The sequence below is a fragment of the Thunnus albacares genome, chromosome 14 (assembly GCF_914725855.1).
Source record: "Thunnus albacares chromosome 14, fThuAlb1.1, whole genome shotgun sequence".
NCBI lineage: Eukaryota > Metazoa > Chordata > Actinopteri > Scombriformes > Scombridae > Thunnus > Thunnus albacares.
The window spans coordinates 20802047-20827780 of record NC_058119.1 but is presented as its reverse complement, the minus strand read 5'-3'; the positions used below and the strand labels follow the sequence as shown (position 1 = coordinate 20827780).

At 40.0% G+C, this 25734-nt stretch overlaps 1 protein-coding gene across 1 annotated transcript; it reads right to left on the bottom strand.

Annotated features, from left to right (window-relative positions):
• adss2 (adenylosuccinate synthase 2) lies at positions 1–24974 on the bottom strand. The gene is made up of 13 exons (XM_044372700.1): positions 24642–24974; positions 16018–16120; positions 12166–12234; positions 12026–12076; positions 11808–11874; positions 8807–8914; positions 7795–7876; positions 7576–7702; positions 5740–5894; positions 5006–5130; positions 4683–4780; positions 4170–4319; positions 1–3149 (listed from the first exon to the last, which is right to left on the bottom strand). The coding sequence occupies exons 1-13, from the start codon at positions 24837–24839 to the stop codon at positions 3097–3099; spliced, it is 1386 nt and encodes a 461-aa protein (XP_044228635.1). The 5' UTR covers positions 24840–24974; the 3' UTR covers positions 1–3096.
• Between the last annotated feature and the right edge of the window lie 760 nt (positions 24975–25734).

Here is a 25734-nt window from a genome sequence, read left to right as displayed (position 1 = left end):
ATTGTTCAAACCCACAGAACTTTATTTTAAATTCGAGTCGAGATACCAAAGTTTCCAAAGACACCAAATATGTCAGGATTAATTTCGGGAGAATGTGAAGATGTGATGATTTACAACCTGAAATATATACGTCACTGGAAATAAAAGGAGTAAGAGTTTAAATGAAAACTAAAACATTAACAGGATCTGCTGGCTGTGTTCGGAGGGTGTTTGTGTGTATATTTGTGCGCTTGTAGCCTAAAACACATTCATTTAGTCTTGACCAGATGCCAAAGCAGAGTCTGTCCTGAATGTTCAGTGGACCAAGCAGTGATGGGACACTGAAAGATTGTTGTCACAGCATTTCTAGTTTCATGTCTCCTAAGCTCCACTAGAGGACAGACAGGAGCAACATGTTAGTGAGACTTTATCTTTATCAGTGAGAACAGCATCACTCTTAACAAAGTTTACCTTAAATAAGTTGTTGAAACTATACATGAGGCTTTGTTGGGTTCGTAGCGTCCCAGTGGTTTGACATGACAGCAGTTACTGTACATACAACCCAAAGACAGAATTAACATGAAGATTTTATACATTAATACCCTTTAGTTGATGTACAGTATGTCCTGAGATAAGTGGTTCAGACTGTACGGCTCATGTTTACGTCATCAGAGACGGACTTGATACCATTTTATATAACTGACAAACAGAAGAGTTTTATTCCAAAGTTACACACTGATAATTTGATTAAATGCTTCCCTGACACTGCTTATTTTAAAATAGTGAATGCAAAATTTCAGGTAACAAAACATTATGTAGCTCAACATGTGTATATTTAACTGTGTTTTGGAATAAAACTCTCCCAAAAATGTTTCCTCATGTTCATGGACGGCGTGTTTCGCTGCCGCTGCAAAACAGGTCAAGACTTTCTAACATTTGACACAAAAAATGAAAATACATTCAGAGTGTTCCTGGCTGCTAATAATGCTTCTAGTAATGTGCAAATGATATATTTTAAGAATCTGTTGGTGCATTTAACTACCACAGTATGCTTTTGAATTGGGAATATTACTTTTTTTGATTACTGTATGTCTTTACAACACTTTTTTCACCAAAAAATCGTTCAGCTTCACCAAGAGTTGTTTGGTTTCCAGTTCTTCTTCTCCCCCTCTAATCAAACTATTAGGGGCTCATTAAAGGAGCATTCTGCCATTAAACTGTTCACATCAACATACACATTGTAATTACAGTGGAAACTGGGACTTGTCAGCTTTGATAGATCCAACTTGGTGCTTTATAATAAAAACCATAAATGGACAACTCAGCCAAAGTCTGTCATTAAATGTAAATAAACCCACATTTAATGGATGTAAATAGTCTTATATGGTTTATGCACAGTATTTTTTTAACTCTGACAAATTCTGTAACAATACAATCGTCTTGATTAAATGTGAATACTCCCAAGTCGTCAGCATGGGAATCTTTCCCATTTCTACCAACCATCCCATTTGTTGTGAATGCAGCATTGATGGAAAATGTCAGATCCAGTGTTAGAGGAGACCTGTATAAGTGACTAAAAGTCAGAACATCTCAGCCTCTGCTGCTTTGATTTTTTATAATATATCCCATTTTAGTCCTCCTACTTCATAGAAGTGCAGTACTGAATCACTGGATTTAACATAATCTAAATATCTTCACATCTAGCAGTATGCAAAACCTGATTCACACCATGAACTGCAGGAATTTTACACATTACAGTATCATTTTCCATTTGTGACACCAAACCACCAGGTAGCTCTGATTGGCTTGTTTGAATGGTGCCATTTTTCCTGGATGACAAGCTTCAATATCGAACATACAGTCCACTCCAAGACTAGACATTTCTTATTTTCCTTGTATTAATAACCTGTTGTTTAACAACGTCAGAAGACTGGATGAAAAGATGAAAAAGATGACCAACTGTCTTATATTTATCAATCCATATTCATACTTTTTTTTGTTGAGAAATCATCATGACTCTATTTATGTTTGTCTTCCCCGTACTCTGTAACAGAATAGTTTACTACAAATGCAAAAGAAATCAATAATGATAACAAGAAACAATCACAATGATGTAAGTGAAGAGACTCTGGCCTGCTGGGTTGATTTCCATTTGAAAAAAAAAAAGGGAGTTACACTGCTTAAAGGAAAACTCACCTGTCAAAATAATACCTGAAACATGTGTATCATCACAATGCAGAAAGATGAGCACCAACCTTTCAACCAACAGCACTCAGTGGAAGTGATTCCTCGCTGCAAGAAATGTAAAAGCTCTTTTTTTTTTTTCTTTTTTTTTTTGGTTGAACGACAAGGCAATATAAGACGTCTTTACTCCAAACGTGCGTCTGACGATGAAAAAACAAAACATAAAAAGACAAAATTTAAAATATTAAAGGATCCCTTTATCATGTCAGGATGTGCTGTACATCTGGCAGAATAAAACATAAAGCAGGTATAGTCCGAAGCATCTAAAGTGCGGAGGTTAAAACTTTTAAACTGATTTACAACAGACTGGCACAGCGCATTTAAAACACAGCATAGATTAACAAAAATACACAAAGTTTGACCTAACATACATGAACAGTTCCTCCGGGGAGTTAACCCGTGTCTGTATCTGTATCTGTGGGTGTGTGTGTGAGTGAGTGTGTGTCCCCCTTCATGTCCTTTATCAGACCTGACGGCAGCTGGTGTTGCCGAGCGTATTGTGTGTCTGAAATAAATGGCTACGATATAAACAGGGACAAATAAACGAGGGACTTCAGTGTGAAACTGTTATCCTAAAGTTTTAAAACGGCTTTAAAATCCAGATGCAGACGCTGGGAACCATTCATACACGGAGTTCAGTCTGATGGGAGTCTGATCCAAAGAGGTCTGGCCTGTTACATGGGAAGGGTCTGATGATACAGTGGTATAGTGTTAAAAACGGACATGATGCTCATGTCTCTGTTGGAGTGTTGAGACAGGTAGGTAGGCTGTGTGTGAGTGGGGGAGGTGGGTAGGGGGGTGAGGGGGGGGGACGAAGGGTAGGGTTGATTCGCTGCTGTGCATCCTCTTTGCTTGGGTTTCTCCTCCCTCTGTCTAGAATAGCTGGATCATGGACTCCCGAGACTTTCCTACTCCGATCCACTTGACTGAGGGAACAAAGAAGCACAGGTAGGTGTTAATTTACTCTCATGTAGAAGCTGGAATTATATCAGACTGGGTCCAAGTTACATTTAGTCTAAAAGAGGTCACGTAGGGTGTTCTAATACAGCAGGTCTCTGGAGGATCTGTGTGTCTACATGCATTGTAGTAACCAGTTTACCTTAAATATTGGTTTATGGTTGATCGACCTCGTTGGAAACTAAAATGTTTTATAGTTGTTAGTCTCTCCTGCGAGGCTTTCACAGTGTTGCGCGCAGTTGTTCACATGAAGAGTGACAGAAATAGTTGTGTCATGAAAAGAAAACAGAGAGCTTGAGAGAGAGAAGTTCAAACCTTTTCTCCTTTCCACACCGCTGGCCAATCACAGCGTCAAGTAGGTGTGAATGTCAGATTGTCGGTTACAGAAATGGCTCTACACAGCTCCTCTAATCAGACGTTGGAAAAGGTGTGGGGGGGGTGGAGGTTTCCAAAGCTATTCGACCATCTGACAAGTGCTTTTGATGTAGTACAGTGGCCCCGTGACTCTGTACATACATGCTGCACATCAGTCATCAGATTTCTTTCCTTATTCTGGAAACTTTGTTTTGTTTTTTTCAGTGCAGTAAAAAAGACAGACAGACAAAGTGGGGCTTTTCCAGACAGCATTAATGTGTATAACAAGAACTGATCACTCTGTGTAATTATCCTTCCTCTCATCCCTACTTTGCTGTCACTGCGGTGCGTTCCCTTGTCTGAAGTCTTTGTCATGCACAACTAAAAAGATTAGATTAGATAAGAAACTTGTACAAATGTCCAAGAAATAGTGATTCTCCAGGAGAAATTTTTCAGGGGAAATCAGGTCTCTTAAAAGTTTTTTGTTTACTCGACATTTAAGAAATCACTTACTTGAGAAAGCCGACTGTAACTCAGTTACTTAAGTGCATGTAAATCAAGACGGCTTAATATCTATGCATGTTAATTTTATATGTATTCTGTATATCAATGATTGTGTGTGCCTGATGTCATACCAGGCACTCCCACGCGCTCCTCAACGAAGCGGACATATTTCTGGGCGTTCTCTGGCAGCTCCTCAAAGGTTCTAGCAGCCGAGGTGTCGCTGTTCCAGCCGGGCAGCGTCTCATACTGGACCTCCACACACTGCAACACCTCCTGATTAGCTGGCACCGAGTCAGTGAAAAGACGGGACGGAGAGAGGGGGAGGGAGGGGAGGTTAATAGCACACAATTAACTTTACAAGAGACACCAGTCAAACTGCTGTGACAGCAGATCAATACGTTTCTGCCTTGAAACGGAGCTCTCTATAAATAATGATAATGATCGGAAGAAGGGAAAAGACTGACAAAAGGTCAGACGATATCCAATTGATTCATCAAACCAACTTCTTTACTGCCAACATCATTAAAGAAAGAGACAGAAGAGAGCACTTTTCTTGGCAACTTATTTTAACAGATGCTGGAATAAAATGACATTTTTCCATTTAAACAGTTTGACAAAAAGTGCTCACTCATGCACCAGCTCACCTGGAAAGTGAGGTATAGTTTGGTTGCCGACTTTGTACGCTACGCCCACTTTGATCTCTGAGAACACGTCAAGTATGTCCAGTTTGGTAAGAGCTATACTGTGGAGGAACAGAGGGGACAGGAAGGTCCTTTTAGTGTGCACTACCTGAACAGATGAGTCACTCTTTTTAAAAGAACTGGAGCAAACAGGAACTCTTTCTTCCTTTGTCTCCCTTTTGTCCAAATTAAGCCAGATAAGCTGCCTTTACCCGCTAAACAACTGCACTTCTTAAAGAACAACATACAAACAAACAAACAAAAAAAAAAAAAACAGTCTCACTCACGCGGTAAAACCATTAATCATGTGTGCATATTTGATGAGCACCAGGTCCAGCCAACCACATCGCCTCTTCCTGCCTGTGGTCACTCCCACCTCCTTCCCCCGAGTCTGAAGCCGTTCTCCAATCTCCTACAAAGACAAGAGGATGAGTGCAGAAAGACCGTCACACTCAGTACTTTGACTTTTTTTTTTTTTTTTTTTTAAAGAAGTTCTACCGATCACTCTACATGACTTATGTAACAGTCAAATCAAGCAGTCACAGAAACCAAAAATATCCCACCAATAAATGTTGACCTCTGCATTCAGGCTTCAGTTTTAGTCATGAACAGGTGTCACAGACAGATTTATTGACCTTAACAAATGAAATTTACTACAGATGGTTATTGGTGGCAGTGTAACGGACCTTCCTCTGGGTGGCGCTGTTTGACAACAAAACTACTCACAGTCACCTTCTGTTGTACACATTACACATCACGTCAATAAATGATGTTTCGACCAGGTAGACAAGGTAAATATGACATTAAAACAAGTTTATTTCCCCAATGTCCTTGATTACTGTACAGACTTAAGCCACCTGAGCTGAAAGTTGTACAACTTTAAGCTTTTTCCTGTGACATTTTATCAATATTTGTAGGAAAAAGTCATTTTGAAAAAGCTTTATCCTCATCTTTAAACATGATTCTATGTCATGTCTGACACATTGACGGGTGTTCTAAGTTGCGGCATGCGTCTTCTTACGTTGCTCTGCTCTGACGGGAAAGCTCCGATGCCCACTCTGGTGGTGTAGGCCTTGACGACCCCGTACACCTCGCCCACGTTCTGAGGCGGCATGCCGAGACCCGTGCACACCCCGCCCACCGTGCAGTTGGACGATGTCACGAACGGATACGTCCCTGCAATGACACAATGAGTGAAAACTGATTGTGATATACTTTTCCTTAAATTCATAGAGGCTGGTTGAACAAACATGCAATTAAAAGACAGATTTAAGTGGGGATATTTTGTCAAGAGGGATATGTTTGTACTTTGATGTTTGTGATTCATCGTTCTCTACATTTAAGCACTTATTTCAGTCTTGCTGCACCTAGCGTAGTGTGGATTTGTAGCGAGGGCTATGAGCTGTTTCCGGATAAGGCACCGTGTTGACATAGCAGATATGTTTGTTTCAGCACCTGTCCTGATATAGTTGGCTGACTAGCCCAGACTAGACCTGTCCTCAGAGATGTGACCTTCTCCCCTAAATCACTGGACACCACTGAAACCACAGCTCATTAGATGTTCAAATACTTTTGGACATGCTCACTGGTTCATGGCGAAGCCTGCAAGTTCATTTAATTACGTAAAATGTTCTCAAATACTTTGCTGTGAGTTTGGATTGAGGTGAAGTGTCTTGTGGTTAGTTGGACTGTTTAAGAAGAAAGAACCTCGCCCAAAATACTCAGTGAAGTTGAGTGCAGTTTGACTAGTCTGTCTTTTTCCCTGAGAATGCACCTGAGGTTATAACCGCTCACAGATCCAACACTGAGCCAGCTCCACCTCAGGTGTTTTTTTTTTTGTTTTTTTTTTTTTTAAAAAAGTGGTGTGCTTCAGAAATTGTCTGCTTCACTGTTGTGCAAGTGCAGAGTTCAAACTGCCGGAAGCTGGCCACATGCAGAGCATCTCAAATGTTCAAATAGATTGTTGTGTAATCAAAAAGGGACACAGGTTTGATCCCTGCAACAGCCAGTGCATCCATCAGCAGTCATGTGTTCTCTCAAAGCTAAACACTGATGCCACTGATGCTCCTGAACTCTAAATAAAGTTATGGCTTGATGACATTTGCCACCATTTCTTATGACGTATAGATAAACTGCTAGCTATCATAGAGAGAGCTTGTTTGTCTATCAGTCAGCAGGACGCTGTGCCCTGATACCACCAGAGTTATTACAAGCGTGGTGTTGTGATAATAACCAGTGTTGGACCTTCGACTGTAATTTAATCTGCTCAGTGCCGTCACTGCTTTCAATAATGACAGCTCTGCTCTGTTACAGTGACACACTGGAACATCTAGAGGATTAGGATGTTTAGTCTGGTGTATCATTATCTGAGAGGAAAAAATAAAACTAAAGCAAATCCAAATTTAATGCTTTCAATATTTGAATATTTCTGAATTTTATAATTACTCTGTAATTCTGATCGACTCACTGACAGACTGCTGATACAGGGTGCCTTTCGTGCTCATGCACAGTCGGGTGTGGTTTTATCTTGTGAGCGTGCACGTCAAGCCTGGATGCCAGAGCACGTCAGTAGTAGTTAGTAAACTTACCATCGTCACTAGTCTGAGCTCCAAGCAGGCTTTTTGTAAAGAGCATCACAAAGCTTTAAGTGTTTCATCACTGGGTCACTGTAGATGCACTGAACAGCGCTTAGAAACGACATGTACACCGAGAGTACAGGTTAGCAGAACGAAATTAGCTTATTATCAGATGGATTAATGGAAAATATGCAAACAAACAAGTTAAGAGTAAAGCGTGTGTCACTGCAGTGCACATGCGCACTCACACATATTATACACACACACAGTGAAGTACTGACCAAAGTCTATGTCCAGCAGCGCCGCGTTGGCTCCTTCCACCAGAATCTTCTTTGGAGGACCATGAAGAGCCTCGTACATGTAGTGCACCCCGTCTCTCACCATGGGCTTGATCTGCTCCACGTAATTCTACACAACAAGAACGTACAAAATGTTACTGCAAAGACAGAAATGTATTAAATACGTCGAGAATTTTTTTTTTTTTTGTTTATTTGCATTACCTTTAATTTGACCAGCTCTCCTTCGATGTCAATCTTCAGAGTCGGGTACATGGCCTCGTACTGCTGGGCCAGAACTTTATACCTGCAACAAGCAACATTGATCAGGTTTGATTAATACAAACATCTCCTCTCCACCAAATAGACTTGTATGATCTCATTCTACGTCATGTTGAGATAGACTTTAAACTCTCACTCAAACTAAATATTCAGCCATTTTTCCAGCCGTTATAGATTCATTCACACTTTAAAAACTAAATGTTTGCAGGAACTACAAAACCCTCAGGAATTAAAAGTCCAAATGCACTTTAATGTCTGTGTTTCCCCTGAATCTGAAGAACTAGACTGGAGGAGAACTAGACTGGTGAGAGGAAATGCAGTTTATTTTTTGTCATTCACAGTCAAGTTACTGTTTAATCCAACTCGATAGTTCCTTGGCCATAAAAAAAAAAAATCTCTAACTCTGAAACACGTAATCACGTCAAGAGCTTAAACTGTAGTTTCACCTGAGCAGTACATTAACTACTAATTAAACTGACAGTAAATTAAAAAAAACAAACAACACAAAAACTTGTTGTCAGTTCCTCTTATATGAAAATTACGTTTCAAACTGCACTTTCATTTTTATGTTCACTATTCTGATGCGATGAAAATGCCTAGAGTGACGTGCAAACACAACTTTTCGTTCCTGTGGTTCCATTGTACCTGGAGCTGAATTTAGTTAATGTTTGACTTCCCAAAAACAGTTCCTGTATTCCTGATAAAGTTCCCTCTGTTTAAAACAGGCCATAAAACTAGAGATAACTGTGTGAGGTAAAATTTTATGAAATTCATAAAAAATGTCCTGGTTTTCCTGGAAGTTTCAGTGAGGGAAAAGTACTGTAAGACATGAAACAGACAACGATGTTACACACTCACAGTATTACGATTAATCGTCTCTGTAGAGTTTTACACACACAAAAGACAAACTGAGTCAAAACCCTTAGAGATCTTATCTTGAAATGTTGAAGCAAACCTTTCAGAGAACTGAGTGAAGTCAGCCAACAGGTCACATATCCTGAGGCCGCTACGTGCTGCCTTGGCCGAGTACACTGGACCAATCCCCTTCTTTGTTGTCCCGAGGCTGGGCAGGTCGAGAGAGGAGAGAAAGAAAGAGAGAGAGAGAGAGAGAGTAGATAGATAGACAGAGAGAGAGAGAAAAAACAAGCATTAGCATGTGATCTCAATCTAGAAAATGACTTTTTGCAGTTTGATCATCCACTCGATTACCCTGAAACTCTTATAAAACCTCTGGACCCTTTAAGAGCAGACGGCAGTGTAGTTTCAGCTTGACGGCAAATATAAGAATCAACAGTGGACAAATGACCTGCCATGTCTGACTGGAACTACTTTCTTACATCACCAAAATGGGTGTAAATTACAGTAAATTGATACATATATCAAATACAGATGTTGATTGAACATTGTGAGTCACAAGCGACAGGTGAGGCTTAATCTGTTCAGTCCAATGCTGATACTGACTTGTGAGAAAATGCTGAATAGCATCACTGGACTATTTTCTGCATCTCAAGCAACCCTGATCTTAAACCCCCCGTATCAACCTGAGCCCTGACACTAAATATCTTTTCACACTTCTGTAACACTTGAGACTCTGCAGACTTGTTACTGACAGAGCATTGTCCCCTTGTCAAACTAGCTAAACATTTACACATGACACGCCAGACATATCCCCTTGGCAACTCGGCCTATTAAAAGGAAGGCTTGGGCGCTGGACAATTTGCTTACTCAACATGCAAACGACAGAACGGAAATAGCCAAAGATCATCTTTGGTTATTGAGTTTCATCATCAGCAACGGCATATGTGTAACATGCAGTGTGCAATCACCATGTGAGTACAGAGCACAACTCAAAAGACTACATGTTTTTTGAGACTTTATATGGCTATTTATATTTAAAAATGTGACAGAAAAATCCACAATAAGTGTTAAATAATACATTTTAAATCTTAAATGTGGCAGGAAACATTAATAAACCATCACACTGAGTCACATGTAGACAATTTTCTACTTTTGATTGAAGACTGTAATATGCAATAAACATATTAAGAGCACACAAGTTTTCCTAGCAGATGTGACACTGAAGATGGAATCAATAAATCCCGTCTTTTGCAATGAAACAAGCGTATTGTATATTAGGATCAGATTTGATTCTATTATGGCTCACAGACTGGCTGTTGTGGTCTGTCGTTAATGCATTTGCAAGGAAATTCTACACCTTTTTTGTGTCTGTGTAGATGTTTCTACAGCTATAATAAGAATAGTTGTTGTAAACAATCTGAGTGATGCATCAACTTACATGAGCTGGTTTCAAATGTGACCAAATATTTTCCTATTTTAAGTTTGTTGTATGTGGAATTACAGGACTAAAAGTCTCCTCTTTGTTTTCATAACCCAGACTTGTGCTATTTCTAGTTTTAAGAAACCTGAGTCCCGGCTAACCTAAACTGTCTTATCTGACTCTTAGCGGCTGCATTCTGCTCTGACTTCCAGCAGCGGAGCTCGTAGGATGCCTGGAGAAACTGGAAATCCACCAGCCCGTAAGAGCAATCTGCTGAAAGCTTATAATGACTGTGCCATTAAGGCACCCTAGCGGACAAGCATTCTCACTCTCTCACACACACAGAGTATCTGGCTGGGTGTTTGAGGCTTTGGTTCTGAGCTGCTAAAGACAACCCAGCTTTCAACAGGAATACACATGGTCTCTCTTGAGGTTAACATGCTGAATGCTCCACAGCCTCGGCTTAACATTCCTCACATAGACCGGTATGGTTCACTGCCCGGGCTAAAGATGTATTAACACAAAATTGTTTTGAAAAATGGTGTGTAGTAAGTCAGACTGATAATGAGAGGATACCTGGAATGTCTACATGAAATATTTCTCTCTTCACAGAATCTAAAAGTCTGACTGCTGGTTCATTAAGTCTCTTAGTGATGAAGCGGAGACTCTCCCATCTGTGTGTCCCTGGCTTCAGGGCGGCTGAACTGTCTGTCTGTCCTCTGAACTCTCTGAGGACGCCTCCAGGCAGAGCAGTGATGAGATTATATGCATGTGTGTCACTGTGGAAAGACATCTCTGTACATATGGAAAGTGTAGATAAATAAATGTTTAAATTAATAAAAGAAATGTAGATATCTGTTCAATTCTAATTAAAGGTTATCTTTAAAAAAATGTGTATATATAATGAATATGTCAACATTTATCTACAGGGATCTGTTTTGAAATTTGGCTGCTGCCTTATTTGTTCAATATGGGAATACATCATTAAAATAAATGTAACAAGGGCTGAAATTAACTATTATTTTTATTATGATTAGTCTCCTAGAGCACAACGTGTTGCCAACAAATGTCTTGTTTTGCACGACTAACTGCAAAATCCCAAAATACCAGAGTCACTAAAATGCAAGACGAGTAAAGGCAGCAAGTTTTCACATTTGAGAAGCTGGAAGCATCAAATGTTTCTGCTGTTATTTCTGCTCGAACGACAAATTGATTATCAATAGTGGTATACAAGGTGCTAACATAAGAAAAAGCAGAGGCTGGAGACTGGACCAGCCACCAGAAGACCAACAATTGTGACAAAAAATTCAGTGCAAGAGGTGCAGAGTAAAAGTCAGATAAAATCATCCAGACAGCAGAACATTGACCTTCACATGACAAAAAACTGTGAATCACTGCTAACATGAATCAAAAGCAAAGGAAAGCAAAAAGTGTTGCAGTTTCTTGTCCGTACTCTGCTTTAGTCTGTCATGTTTTGTTTCCAAACACACTCTGAATCATGAGACAAAAGGTGAATGCACGTCCCTGAGCGTTATATTGACTTTTTCATAAGAAGTGACTCACAGGATTCCTCACATAGACGACTGATCTGATCTGTCCTTCCTTTGTAAACATGGTGTGTGTGCTTGTGTGTGTGTGTGTGTGTGTTGCAGCCATTGTTAAGTAACTGGTTTCTTACTTCTTGCCTGCTTGCTCTTGTCTCTGCTGTTCCTGAACGCGATCGACCGCTTGGTGGAAGTCAAACACTGCGGAGGAGGGAGAGAGGGGACACACACTCTCACACACCTAAGAGAAAGCAGGACGTCCACACATACGCACACATTTTTTGCATGCGTACCATTCAAACATTCACTCATAGCTTGATATAAAATGAAAAAAAAAAGAGTCAGGACTTACCAATATGTGCTCTGTCTGAGATGATCAACCTTTTCTCCCAGCCTTTTAAACCTGCCAACACAAATACAGGTTGAGTTTCCACACATGAAAACGCAGACTTGTTCTGTTATTGTCTGTTATATAAAGTAGGTTTAACTCACTTTTTCCTTTGCGTTCGTTCTTTTCTGCCTCTTCAAACAGGCCTGGAAGGTGGATCACTACACCATTGCCTGAGATGCATTAAAAAAAAAAAAAAGTTTATAATATAGACCCACCCTGAGAAAAGATAGGTGTGTGTAAAGATACAGTTGTTTCATATGATTTTATTCACATTATTTACACAAGTGGTTCCCAACTTTCTGGCGTGACCTCTTAAAAGAAAGCATCATCTACTTGTGACCTCTACACATGTTATATACAGATCCACAATCCATGAGCTGTGAACAGTTTCACCAAAGAGTGATGTTCCCTTGAAACGAGGGCTAATTAATCCAATGATCACTTCCCCAATTGATTGTTTTGTCTATAAAATGTCAGAAAACTGTGAACAAATGTCTTTGTTGTGTTTGTTTTGTCAGATCAACAGTCCGAAAGGCAAATATATCGAGTTTACTTTCATGTTTGACACACCCAAGTTTCAAATCCTCACATTTGAGAAGCTGCAGCCACCAAATGTTTTCCTTAAAAAAAAAATTACTAAAACATCTATGTGAGTTAAGAGTTAAGAGTTAATAATAATAATAATAATAAGAATAAGAATAAGAATAAGAATAAGAATAAGAATAAGAAGAAGAAGAAGAAGAAGAAGAAGAAGAAGAAGAAGAAGAAGAGTGAAGCTGTGACTGATTGTTGCAGCTTTACTTCAAACCTTCTTATATTGTTTCATTTTTACAAGAGGTGAAACTCTCCAGTGTTTTCAGAGGAAAATGATTGATTGATTGATTGATTGATTGATTGACTGACTGTGAGAGAGTGGATACCCTAAAGGAGCCAACAGCCCTTAAGTGTACAGTCATGGTGCTGTTGTTGGGTACTTTGGTTAAAAGCTTCAGTGCTGAGGTTAAGTGTTGCCTTGAGATCAGTACGGCTCAGATGAAAATGAGCTGTTGTCGTAACCACAGTAACCAAAAAAATAATAAACGGCTGCAATTTAATACTGTTTTACTGTATTATGTGTCATATTTTCTATTTTTAAACATTCAAAAGAAAAAGATAAAATCCCTGAGTGAATGTAAACACTTAGGAATCATTTCTTCTTTCTTACACTGCTTCTATTTATCTTGTGACTCCGTGCAGAAGTCATGACGCTCCGGCTGGGAGCCACTGATTTATGACTGCATAGAGAACAAACTGGAATTAGTAAAATAACAGAATGTGAGTCACATGTTTTCCCAAACTGAGGTGAACTGGACATTGTGTTTCAGGTTGATTCACTACAATAAGTTTATTATGTTCACCGAATTAAAACTAATGTAGTTTTAATACAACATCCCAGCAATTGACCTTTTTTCCATTAAGGACATTTTGACATGTCACAGTAGGAAAAACACAGGTGTAAACAAATAAATTAATGATGGCTTTTTATTTAGCTGCTTCAGTTACAGGGTCCTGGTACTGTGCATGCTGGCTCACTGTCACACTGTCTTTACTGGGACACTTAAATAGAACAGAGCCATTGTTCATTTTATTAGTAGCACCTGTAATTTTCCTACTATGACAAGTTAAAATGTCTGATGTGAAAAAAATCCTAGAAACGCCACCTTCATGAAGGTTATAATCTGTTTCTGATGATGAGGCTGTAGCTTGTGGTGCTACTGATATTTTACTTTGTTACATTGAGAAGTGTTTATAAGTGCATTTATATCGATTACGTTAGACTAAATAGTATTATAAGAAACATTTTTCAGTATAACACAATTTAACAGCGACACAAACAGTACACCCCAAGTTGAAGCAACAACTCTTAAAAATCGTTTCAACAAAAAGAACATTATAACCTTCATGACGGTTGATTTATTACAGCTCTGTTGTATTAGACTGCAAGTTTTACCTACTTTGTACCTAATAAACTGGCAACTGAGTGTGTATAATTACATCGACTCCTCAAGCAAATACTAGTTGAAAAAGTTTAACTACTACTACAATCAACCCATCTTTAAATCTGCTGTAAATATATTATTTTTAATGTGCAAACTAATAAAGTAAATTTTAAAAAGTTACATCTCAACCAGAGTCGACGTCTATCGTTGTGAAAGCAGCCGCAGGTGAGCGCTGGCAAGCCTAACTGATGTTATGGGATGTATTTATCTGCCTGTTCACAAGAGTATTCAAACAGCTGGCCCTAATTATCTTTTTAATTGGGTTGCATTAACTGGAGTAGGTGAGGTAATTACTTCCACCGAAATTCGACATAAAAATGTAAGGAAAGAAATTGAGAAAAATGTAGGAGATGCAGACATGCAGTAAAACATTTGCAGCTCAAGAACAGGAAAGACCTGAACTTCCAGCGCTGGAGGCCATGAATGTACTTTTACACACTCAGGGGGGGGAGAATAAAAATAAACGGGAGTGCCTCTCCACTCTGCCTGCACTATTTAATTATTATATTGCCACTATGAATACAAATAATAAACACTTTTCTAGTTGTCTCACAGTTTGATGAGCACAGTATGTACAGTTTATCAGCATGAAGTTGCTTCGTGTAACTACGAAGTAACACTCACCTGTTGCTACGAGAAAACTAGATTTTCTTTTCAAAATGTCACACAGAGTCTTGAATTTAAAGATATGTTGTTCCCAACTATCACAACGTCCCATTGTCTATTCCAACAATAACCACATATACAAAATACAGCCTCATCAAGGAAGAGACACTAAAGATCTATATTTCCAGTTTGATCTCACTGTGAATGTGAGGAATTAGAGAGAGAGAGAAAATGTCAGCCATGAATGACAAACTAGCCTGCTGTTCTTTTAAAAAATAATCTGAACACCTCCCAAATAATCACCACAGCTCAGTCACTGTATTTTATAGTTTTTTTTTTCCTCCTGGAAGGCTCAATGTGCAGAGCGTGAATTATCTCTGCGAGAGAGTTGGTACCCTCAAGGAGCTGACAGCTTTTAAGTATAGTCATGGCACTGTTGGGCACTTTCGGTAAAAGCTTCCACCAAATTGGACGTATTGTTAAGAAAACGCTGTGCGTAGTGTCTCCTGTTGAGATTAATGGTGCTTCTTTAAATGAGAACAGCTCGGAAAAGGCTTCTGGTAATAGAAAGTGGAGTGAAAAATGGTGAGAAAACTCACATGAGTTCAGGTAAGTCAACAGTAAAAAAAACAAAACAATAAATGGCTGCAATAAGTTTTTGATTGTCCAATTTCATTTTTTTTTTCACTTTTCCATCAAAATAAACAAATACACTTCCTGGCTTTTTATATAAAACTTAATAAAACTAATATGACAAAGGGTGGGACAAGTGCACCGTACCCTGAGACACCATTCATAAGTGCAGGTCACATTTACTCCACCACCATACTGCAAACCCTCCTCTCAGAGTGCTTGAGTCTGCAGTATGGCATTAATGTGTCATATATATCAAAGAGGAAAAAGCAGAAACTTGATTAAGTATCGACAGATCGTAGAGCCGTACATGTTAAAGTGCAGATGTGTGGAGCGTTAGGAGCCAGAGAGAAGAAGTAATACTCCATTAGCTAATGAAGTTACTGCAGATGAGTGGATGTGATGTAGCCTGCAGTCTGGCTCTGAGTCAAGCTGATCACACTCACTGTAGCAGTCGTCAAAATGGAGGCTGTACTGCTGGCGGCGGCGACGAGCGCCGGACTAAAAAAAAGGAGGCTCAATCAATTCATCAAGAAAATAGCGAGCGAAGACGGCCTTGGAAGGAGAGTCGGTGCATAATTGTGTGTGAGCAAATAGGGTGTGTGTGTGTGTGTGTGCAAACTAAAGTGTGTAGATGGCACAAACGCTTGCATCAGTACAGTGTGTATTACGCACCAATGAAAGCGGTGACCTTGGGGTTGATGATGCCGCTGGGGAGGAGGTGAAAATCGTACTCCACTGAGTCAACCACCACTGTGTGTCCTGCGTTGTTGCCGCCCTGCGGAGAGAAGAGACGAGAGACCAATTAGGAGAGAGACGAGCAGGGACGCAGAAGCACGAGTCTAATGGAAGCTCTGCAACTTTGTTTGTCTGAACTGGAAGGCAGGCTGAATAGTTTAGCGAGTAGCAACAAGCATCATACATAAACCTCCGGCCAGTGACTGTTTGTATGTTTGCTGCTCTGCTCCGTTGCTTAGAGACTTCTGCTCACTATGCACTCAAATCCAAACTTCAGTTAAGGTTTCGCTCCAGTGTAAACTTACAGACAAATGCGTGAGCAACAGAAATGTCAAGTGGATTGTTGGTGCAATGGATTAAACACAAAGTAAATAATAATCTACCTTGCACGACAAAGCCGCGGACGTGTCCTGGCAAGACTTGTTGCTTCCAACACCTACGTAAACAAAATCTAAGACTGACTGCAGTCAGAAGCCCCCATCATACTCCAACAGAGGATCGGCAGCTCCATCGATATGTTGTTTTACAAGCCGCTAACAAGCTAACCTGCCTTTTCTGGCACTTGTCAAATATCAAAAGTTTGGCAGTCACTGTCACTTAGCTCATAAACAAGGAGCTTAAACTGGGTGACAAATGTCATGCTCATTCTACTCTTAAATACAAGCAGTTAGGGCTGCAACTAATGATTATTTTCTATTGCAATCAATTAATCTGATGATTATTTTCTTGATTAACCGCTTAATCATTTTGTCTGTGCATAAAATGTCAGTCATTAGTGAGAAATGGCAGTTATAATTTTCCAAAACCCAAAAGATATTCAGTTTACTATAATGTGTAACACAGAAAAGCATCAAATTCTGACATTTGAGAAGCTGGAACCAACAAATATTTGCTATTTTTGCTTTAAAAAAAAAAGTCTAAAATGATTATTTGATTATCAAAATAGTTGCTGATGAATCAACTCATAGTTGCAGCTCTACAAGCAGAGACTGAAATTACCTTTCTGGCTCAAATACTATAATCTGACAAAAGTACTTTTTATTTTGGGTAAAAACAGTTGCAGGACATTAAATTGAAATATGTTTTTTGTATAAAACCACGCACATGTCCTGAAATGAATAAAATGTTCTCAGAAACAACATTTTAATGATTAACCGTTTTCCAAAACAACAGAAAAACACGAGTTCAAAGAAGTCGAGATGCAAACACTTTGAACTATTTGATAGTGAAGCGCTCTGATTGGATGATCAATGGGATCAAACAATTCAACCATCTTGGGACTAATTATTTAATCACTGACAGTATGTGCTCGCTGGGTGTTCTGGACGCTGCATACAGGCCTGCACATGATTTACAACAGCTGACTATGGAGATAAAATTGCAACAGTGGAGCCCAGAAGGAGAACAGTGAGTCCTAGGACGTCACAATCTGACCTGTTTTGCTCCTCTCTGCTTCACACTTCACAGACGGAGATGCAAGAGCTCTGCGGCTCATGAAATTAAAAACTTCTGGAGAAAGAATAAATGATGAAGAAGAGATACAGACGGGGGAAAAAAACAGAGCAGGATAATAGGAGTGAAAAGAACACAATTCAAGTGCAAAGACACTGAGGTGAGAAAAGAGTGGACAAATGTCAAGGAAGGAAAGTAGTTTAAGTATTTAGAGTTTTTTATACAGACTGATCAGACAGATCTGTGCCTGACACGTGGAGGATGCAGAAAGGACCAAAAACACACCATGGCATCGCTCGTAATCCATACACACAGCTGTTGTGTTCACCATTTAACGTACAACATGAAACAGGAGGAGTTCAGTGATGTTACGCGTCGTTTAACACTGAATATTGAGGGGGAGCGGATCAGTTTTCACTCAGCTCCTGGAGTCAGATCTGATGACATGTCTGGTCAATTACAAATATTGTGGGGCGGGGAGGAGGCAGCTGTGGATTTGTACATGCCTCTGCAGCCTGCGTCAGTGTTCAGGACCTGAGGTGCCAACTCAACTTACACCGTCCTGTGACCAGGACGTTTTTACCACTGCTGTAGCCTGCGGGTATAAATCATGCCCAACATGTGCTTCGACCACATGGGGTTATTCCTGGTCACAGCCTGAAGGTGGAGTGGGGGAACAGGTGGGAGGGGGGAATAAATGCCTCTCCTTTTTAGATACTTTTACAATCCATCCCACCCCCCAACAGAAGGTAACTCCGGGCCTTATACAGTCCCGTGATGGGCCTCTCATTCCAATCACAAGAAACTTTACATACTCGATCACCTGCTACTGTTCTGTGGTTTGTGAACGGCTACGGCAGCGTAGATTATCCGACTGTGTATTGAGAGTACAATGAAAAGGGATTTGCTTTAACACAGTGGTGTCAGGAAAGATGATCTGCTCAAACCGAAGGGCTGTTGTGATACAAACAATTTCACCTGACACGACTGGAGCTCAGTGATTTTCCAGACACAACAGATGGAAGCGTTCACAGACACAAAGTGAGAAAAAAAAAAAAAAAAGAAAACTAAGAGGTTTGGTATGAAATCAGACTTAAAGTTTCTCACTTTCAGTATAAATCAAAGACGTGAGAAAAGCCTGAGTTTACTGTTGTTGGTGTTAATGGATCGAGACATGTTACCTGATCTGGAGCTGTGACGCTGCTCCTGACCGGGGATCAACAGGGATCTGACACTGCTCTGCTTTGGTATGAGAGGGCAGACGTTGTTATAACGGGTGAAATTAGAATTGGTCGACTAACTGGTTGATCCGCAGAAAAATTAATCGAGAATGACTGGTTTATTAAAACAGACTGGTTGTATACCAGACTGTCTCTGAGCAGCATGGCGCCATGGTGAGTACAAAGTCCACCTCCAAAATAGATTCAAGGTCAATTAAATTCAAATTAAAGTATTGTTTAAAAAGAAACTGAAAGCACTCTGACATTAATTTGCGACAGATGACATGGTCGGTCATGTGTAGGTATTTCTCCTGGGCAGGGTTAGGTTCATCACAATAGACTGTTAGCCAACCAAGCCTTGGTTTCAGCAAACATCTCCATAGCAACCCTGTTGAGTACAATGAATCTGCGTGTGGTATAGGTGCCTCCACCTTAAATTATCTATCATTATGACACAGCTAATAGCAAATAATTGTACCCTACGCCTGACAAATACAAGTATAACACACCAACTGAACCGACAGTGTAAACTTGACTGGACTTCTCAGACATTTGCTCCAACAGGCAGATCATCGGTTTAACCTGATGAGCTTGTTTCAGAGCCTTTCGGTCAGTTTCAGGTATGATTTGTATTGTGTCTCCAAGCGGAGGAAGGGCTGATTTAACCTTAAGGGCAATTACATTCAACTGTAACTCATCTGTAAAGAACTTTGAGGGCTATAAAATAATTCAGTATAATCAAGTACATTAACTTGGCTTCAGTCCTCTGCTCATTCTTTGATTCGTCAGCAGACTGTCTTTTAAAAAGACGACTCAAGATCAATGCAGAAAAATATTAAGCTACAACCAATGACAATTTCCATTATCAAATAATCTGCCTGTTATTTTCTCGATTAATCAACTGGTTTGTCTCTAAACTGTCAGAAGACATGCCAAATATACGTATGCAAATGTCTGAGACGTGTTTTCGTGGGTAACACACCCTCTTAGCTACACACCCATCTCTCCCTACTGTGACTTCTAGGATCTTAGAGGTCTGGACTGTAAGTAACACCACGCAAGAGTGCTGGCAAAGCCTGTTTTATAAAAAGATCAACGCTATCTGCTCCAACACTTCCCTGCTAACTCTCTCACACACACACACACACACACAAGCCCCCACCACCACCACCTCACCCCCAAAAACACATGTACACCATAATGTATGGTTAGACACTGTGCAGTAACGCTGCCAGAGTGGAGTTTATTTTTACATGTTTACCAGCGTTGGCAGGACTGCAGGAACAAGGAATATCTGAGACACAGGAGAATCCTTGTTACGTCAACTTGTTATCAACAGAGACAGAAAATAGTCCTCTGAACGCCACAGAGTTAGTACTAACAGTCAAAAGATTAGCAACATTGGCTGTGTTATTTAATGAACCTGAAGAATCTGGTATAAATTTTACTTTTTTGGTACCAACCGAAAGGTTATCACAGCTTCGAGTATTGACAACTGTTGGGCGTTGAAGAGGTTCCTTTATTCTTTACTGGTTTTTGGATCAAACACATTCTGGTTTAAATCATCATTTTTAGGCGATTTTATTATATGATAATTTATTGAAGAGTTCTTGTATGACAGTTTGTATTCAGAGTAACATTTAACATTTCAAAAGTTGACAGTAGAGAGATGACGAGAAACAAGGGGATAGAGATACAGGAAATGACAAGCAACAAAGAACCGCAGATGTTGTGGTTATGTGGCATACGCCTTAACCAGTAGGCTGCCGGGAGCACGCCAAAAAAAAGGATTTGGTAGAAAAATGTTTATTCATGTTCCTCAAAGTATGAAAAAGCTGCATGATGACATGAAATCCTGAGTATTGTGAGGGCAGAACTATTAAACATGAATGTCCGAATTGGCAGTAAAAGGGTTAAAACATCTAAAAATATTGCAATAATCTTGTCGTTCTGACTTCATATCCTGTTTTAGTCTTTCACTACTGTACATGAACAGACAGTGTTGCAGGAAAAGTGTCAACAAAAAACAAGAAACAGAGCGCTGCAAGGGTTTGAAGTCTATTCAACAAAAACAGGAAGTTCTTCACATTGTTGTGCTAAAACTAAACTGAACACAAAACGTCTTGTTGCCCCAATAATACTTTTTCCACTATTGCCAAAACATATGAGTCTTATGATTTCCAGTCCAGAGAGGTGCACTGAGTACACTTGTCTGCTGTAGCCGTCTCCGAGCTAATAGTTACATGTCGTTAGGGTGCAAAATTAACTTTATTGTCCACTGGCCAAATGGCTTGTGTGGCTTCAAGTTTTACCAGCCATTCAATAGATTACCTTTTTTTCTACCAAATCTACCAGCCACTTGCATATTTTACCAGCATTTGGCTGGTTGCTGGTGCTAATTTTGTGCCTGGATGCCGTACATCAGTAGACCAGTAGACCACGTCTGACCAGTCTTCCACTGGGTTGGCCAGACTTCAGCCTTGCTAGGAACAAATGTAGTCTAAGTATGTGGCTCTGGGCCATCATAGTAGGACTTTTTAAAATATTTTAGGCAAGAGTTCAGTCCTCCCTCTACTGCTTTCTGTCTTACCTACTCCTGAGATCAGGGACTAACATCTACCAAGTACACACTAAGCAAAGAACAGAGGAAGCCATTGCCTCATCACGAGTCCAAAACAAGGTTTCACGCACACGCCTATTGGTATTACATCATGATTTCAAAACCACCTGTTTTGCATCAGGAAACCACACCACAGGCAAATCCAAAACAAAAACGACAGGAGTTGAACCACTGAGTCCTTCTCCTGCAAAGACATGCGCTGCTGGTCTGTGACAAGTAAGACAAGGCAGCTAAAATTACAGTTTGATGAGATTAAAATAATCACAATCATTTGATGTGTTGAAACCCTGATGGGGAGTAACAGCATGACATTAGCTGTACAGTCACATTAACATACCTTTAAACACACGGCATGGAGCCTAACGCCAATGTGACAGTAGTTAACTGTAGAGATGCAACAAATTACTGATTAGTTGCCAATTATTAATTTAATTGCCAACTATTTTGATAATTGATTAATTGTTTTGAGTAATTTTTAAGAAAAAAGTCTAAATTCTTCTCAACTTTCTTTAGTCCTCTATGAGAATAAACTGAATGTCTGAGTTGTGAACTGTTGTGGACAGAAGAAGACATTTGAGGACGTCACCTTGGACTCTGGGAAACAGTGATTGATATTTTTCACCATTTTCTGACATTTTATGGACCAAAAAAAACATTAATTGATTAATCAAGAAAATAATCGCCAGATTAAAGTGACAGTAGTGAACAGTTTACAATTCATTTGAGAGAATACATACTTCGATACGCCCTTAAAATCCTGACGTTAGATAAGAAAGCAACAGCTGTTTGAACATTCGGCCCATGCTGAGCTGTCTGTTATCAATATGTGTATAGTGTCGTTTTGCAGCATGGCCTCCCAGTCTGTCTGAAATGATAAGGTGGTGTATGTACGGGCCCCCCGAAGCAAAACAACGTAAGTGTTGTATGTAGTGTGTAAATACGTATGTGGGTACAACCAAGTGCAGCCAACAGAATCAACACAATACTTAAAAACATGCATCTGAATGGTCATTAATTGGTTGATTGAAGAAAGCAAGACACTCCTGTTAAACTACAGACTCTTCTCCCGTTTTATTTTACTGTACTTTATTTTTTTTCAGTATTTGTGTATTTGTATTAAAGAGTTGCAGCAATTAGTTGATTAATTGATTAACTGATCGACAGAAAATTAATTGGCAGGGATTTTTGAGCAAAATTTCACTGGTTCCAGCTTCCCAAATGTAAATACCTTCTTGTTTTCATACTCCTCCAGTGTTTCCTTTATATTAATTCGCTGCTGCAAAATTATGAGCACTGCTGCTAAAATTTCACAAGATCATTAATATTAATGGGCTACAGTTAGCGTGGAATAGTCATCCTCCTTCTCTTCATTCTTCAAGGGACGTGTAAGTGAAAGGTACTGTTGTAAGAGTAACGTAGCTCCGTTAAGGAGTTGGGCAGTGCGTAATGTGTGTGCGTAGGGACTGTGAGAGAGCGAGCGGCAGAAAAGTGACGGTGAATGTGAGCAGAGCAGAGGAAAAGGTTAGCAGTAAGTTGTCAGTTTGGCAGTAAAAGTCTTGTCTGTTGTTTGCCCAACTGCAGATTAAAGTGAAGGGGGTTAGCCCCAAAATTAGCGACAACAGGTTAGCCTAACCTGGCTAGCCTAACCCCGCTGCCCAGAGCAGTCAACCGAGGGGAAACACTGTCCTCTATGATAATAAACTGATTATCTTTGAGTTTTGGAATATGGTCAGACAATTTTACGGACCCAACAATAAGCCATATTGTATTGAATTGTTTTTTTTTTTTTTTATAAACGCCTTGTAGTGAAGCCATAGATAATTTTCCACCAGTATAAAGTTCCAAACTAACTAACTAACTGGGCGATGCAAACAAACTCAACTATGACAATATTTTCCACATGATGTGGCAGCATTTTTGGGTCTGACGACTGGTTTAATGTAACATTTAAACTATGAAAGCTGATGAAAAGAAAAAAAATAGTAAGAGCTGCAACGATTAGTCGATTGTCATAAATCGCCAACTATTTTGATCATTTTTGGTCATTTTTGAAGCAAAAATGCTAAAAATCATCCGCTCAAGCTTCTGAAATGTGAAGATTTGCTGCTTTTCTTTGTCATATATGACAGGAAACTGAATATATATAGGTTTTTGACTGTAGGTCGGACAAAAGAAGACATCTGAATATATCTTCTTGAGCTGTGTGTGGAAATAATAACAGCATTTTTCACTATTTTCTGACAACTCACCAACAAAACAATTAATCAAAGAAAAGAATTGTTAGTTGCAGCCCTAATAACAATTAGTAGCGTGGGAATAATGGTCAAGTACAGTTATTTCACTAAAACCTTACTGTAGCTAATGCAGCCTTCAAGACCAGGAGACCAGGAGTGCAGTAAGTGTCAATGGATAGATCGATAGATCCTTAATCATGTTGGAAGACTTAAGGTCAAAGTTCACCTAAATCATCTTTCCCAAAGTTAAAATGACAAAACATTAGAGATAGAGAGAGAAAAGAAAAATATTTACTTTGCAAAAACAACACAAGTCAAGAGACTGAATGTGGTCATTGTTACAGGCAAAGCTGGTGAAATTTATCAAAATACAAAAACAAAGAGGCAAAAAAATCAAAAGAAACTACTTCAATTAAAGGCTAAATTATATACACTCATATATGAAATATGGAAATATTATGACCACAACAAGATATGATGGATAACAGTCACATAATGTTACCTCCCTGCTCTGTAATTAAACTTATGTAAAGAATTGATCTGACAGAGTGACTCATAAACCAAACCTGCAGCCAACATTAGTGGACCACTTTAGCTGGCGAGGTTAACCGTCTGGCTTTAACGCACTAACAGTGCCAAAAAAAAAAAAAAGAAAAAAGCTCCAGTGAAGTGATGCACCGGATCTCTTCAGCTGGCCAAAAGCTACCTTCAGCTACCTCGTCATGTGCACACGACAGGAGACAGTTTATCAGAGCAGTACAGGTGTCTGAGCAGCTAAGCAGCTAGCAGGAATTCAAGGTGACATTAGCCAAAAACATCGAGAACAACCACAGTGGCTGAAGATGTTGGTTAGCTAGCCGGTTCAGAGGTTTAGCTAGCTGGAAACTGACATCCAAGTTAACGCAGCGGAGAGGCGGTGTTCCCAGCTGCGGTTACCTGCAGGATATCCGGGGACGCACGCATTACAAATGAACGCAGCATGTGTGGGTGTGTGTGTGTGTGTGTGTGTGTGTGTGGGAGGGGGGGGTAACCAACCTGACATCTGCATACTATGTCCGCATCTTGTGCCAGGAGATCCACAACTTTTCCTTTTCCCTCGTCGCCCCACTGAGCCCCGAGTACCACCGTTACTTTGTTGCCGACCGGCGGTCTCGGTGCTCGTTTCGTCGGGCTGCCGCTGCCGCCGCCGCCGTTCAGGGGCTCCGCGGGCTCCTGAGTCCCACTTTCAGACATTTCCGCTGGGTCCCTGGCGTGACTTCACCACTTGTGCGCCCTTCCGTAACGCGTTGCTCTGCACCGACGATAGTGGACAGGGCTCGCTTGCTTCGCCAATGTTCAGATGCAAGGAAGTAACACGCCTCGCACATGCGCACAAATTACAATTAAAGGACAGGTTCACTTTTTTTTTCTTCAAGTCTGTCAGGTCTGTCAAGTCTGCCGATATGAACACTGGAAGAGGATTTCCTCGCTGTAATCATTCCTCCAGTTCATACTTGCTGTTGAAAGATCCCCTTTCAATGTGAGCGATGGGGGCCAAACACAGTCTACACAATCATTTTGTGCAAAAAAATGCATTTAAAAGATGACCTGAAGCTTATATGAGGCTTCAGCAGTCTGAGTTAGTCATATCAAGTAGATATCTGCCACATTTACAGTCACTTTTTTAGCATGAAAGCCCCTTTTTGTGTTTCCTTGATGTACAGAAGAGTGACAAATTAAAGGAAAAACTGGTACAGGTGTGAATGTTTGACCCCTACAGTGAGGGGATCTGGTGGCTCCGTTGTGCTGTGGGGGGCATTTCGCTGGCATGGTTTGGGTCCACTTGTCCTCTTAGAGTATTGATTTACAGAGTCACTGTAAATCAATACAAAGTTGTTCTGGGTGAACACCTTTATCCTTCCAGGATGACAATGCCCCGATTCACAGGGCACGACGGGTCACTGAATGGTTTGATGAGTAAGAAAATGATGTGAATCATACGCTATGGAACTTCACATTGACCAGATCTCAACCCAATTGAACACCTATGGGAGATTTTGGATCAATATGGTAGACAGCGTTCTCCACCACCATCATCAAACCATCAAATGAGGGAATATCTTTTGCAAGAATGGTGTTCATCCCTCCA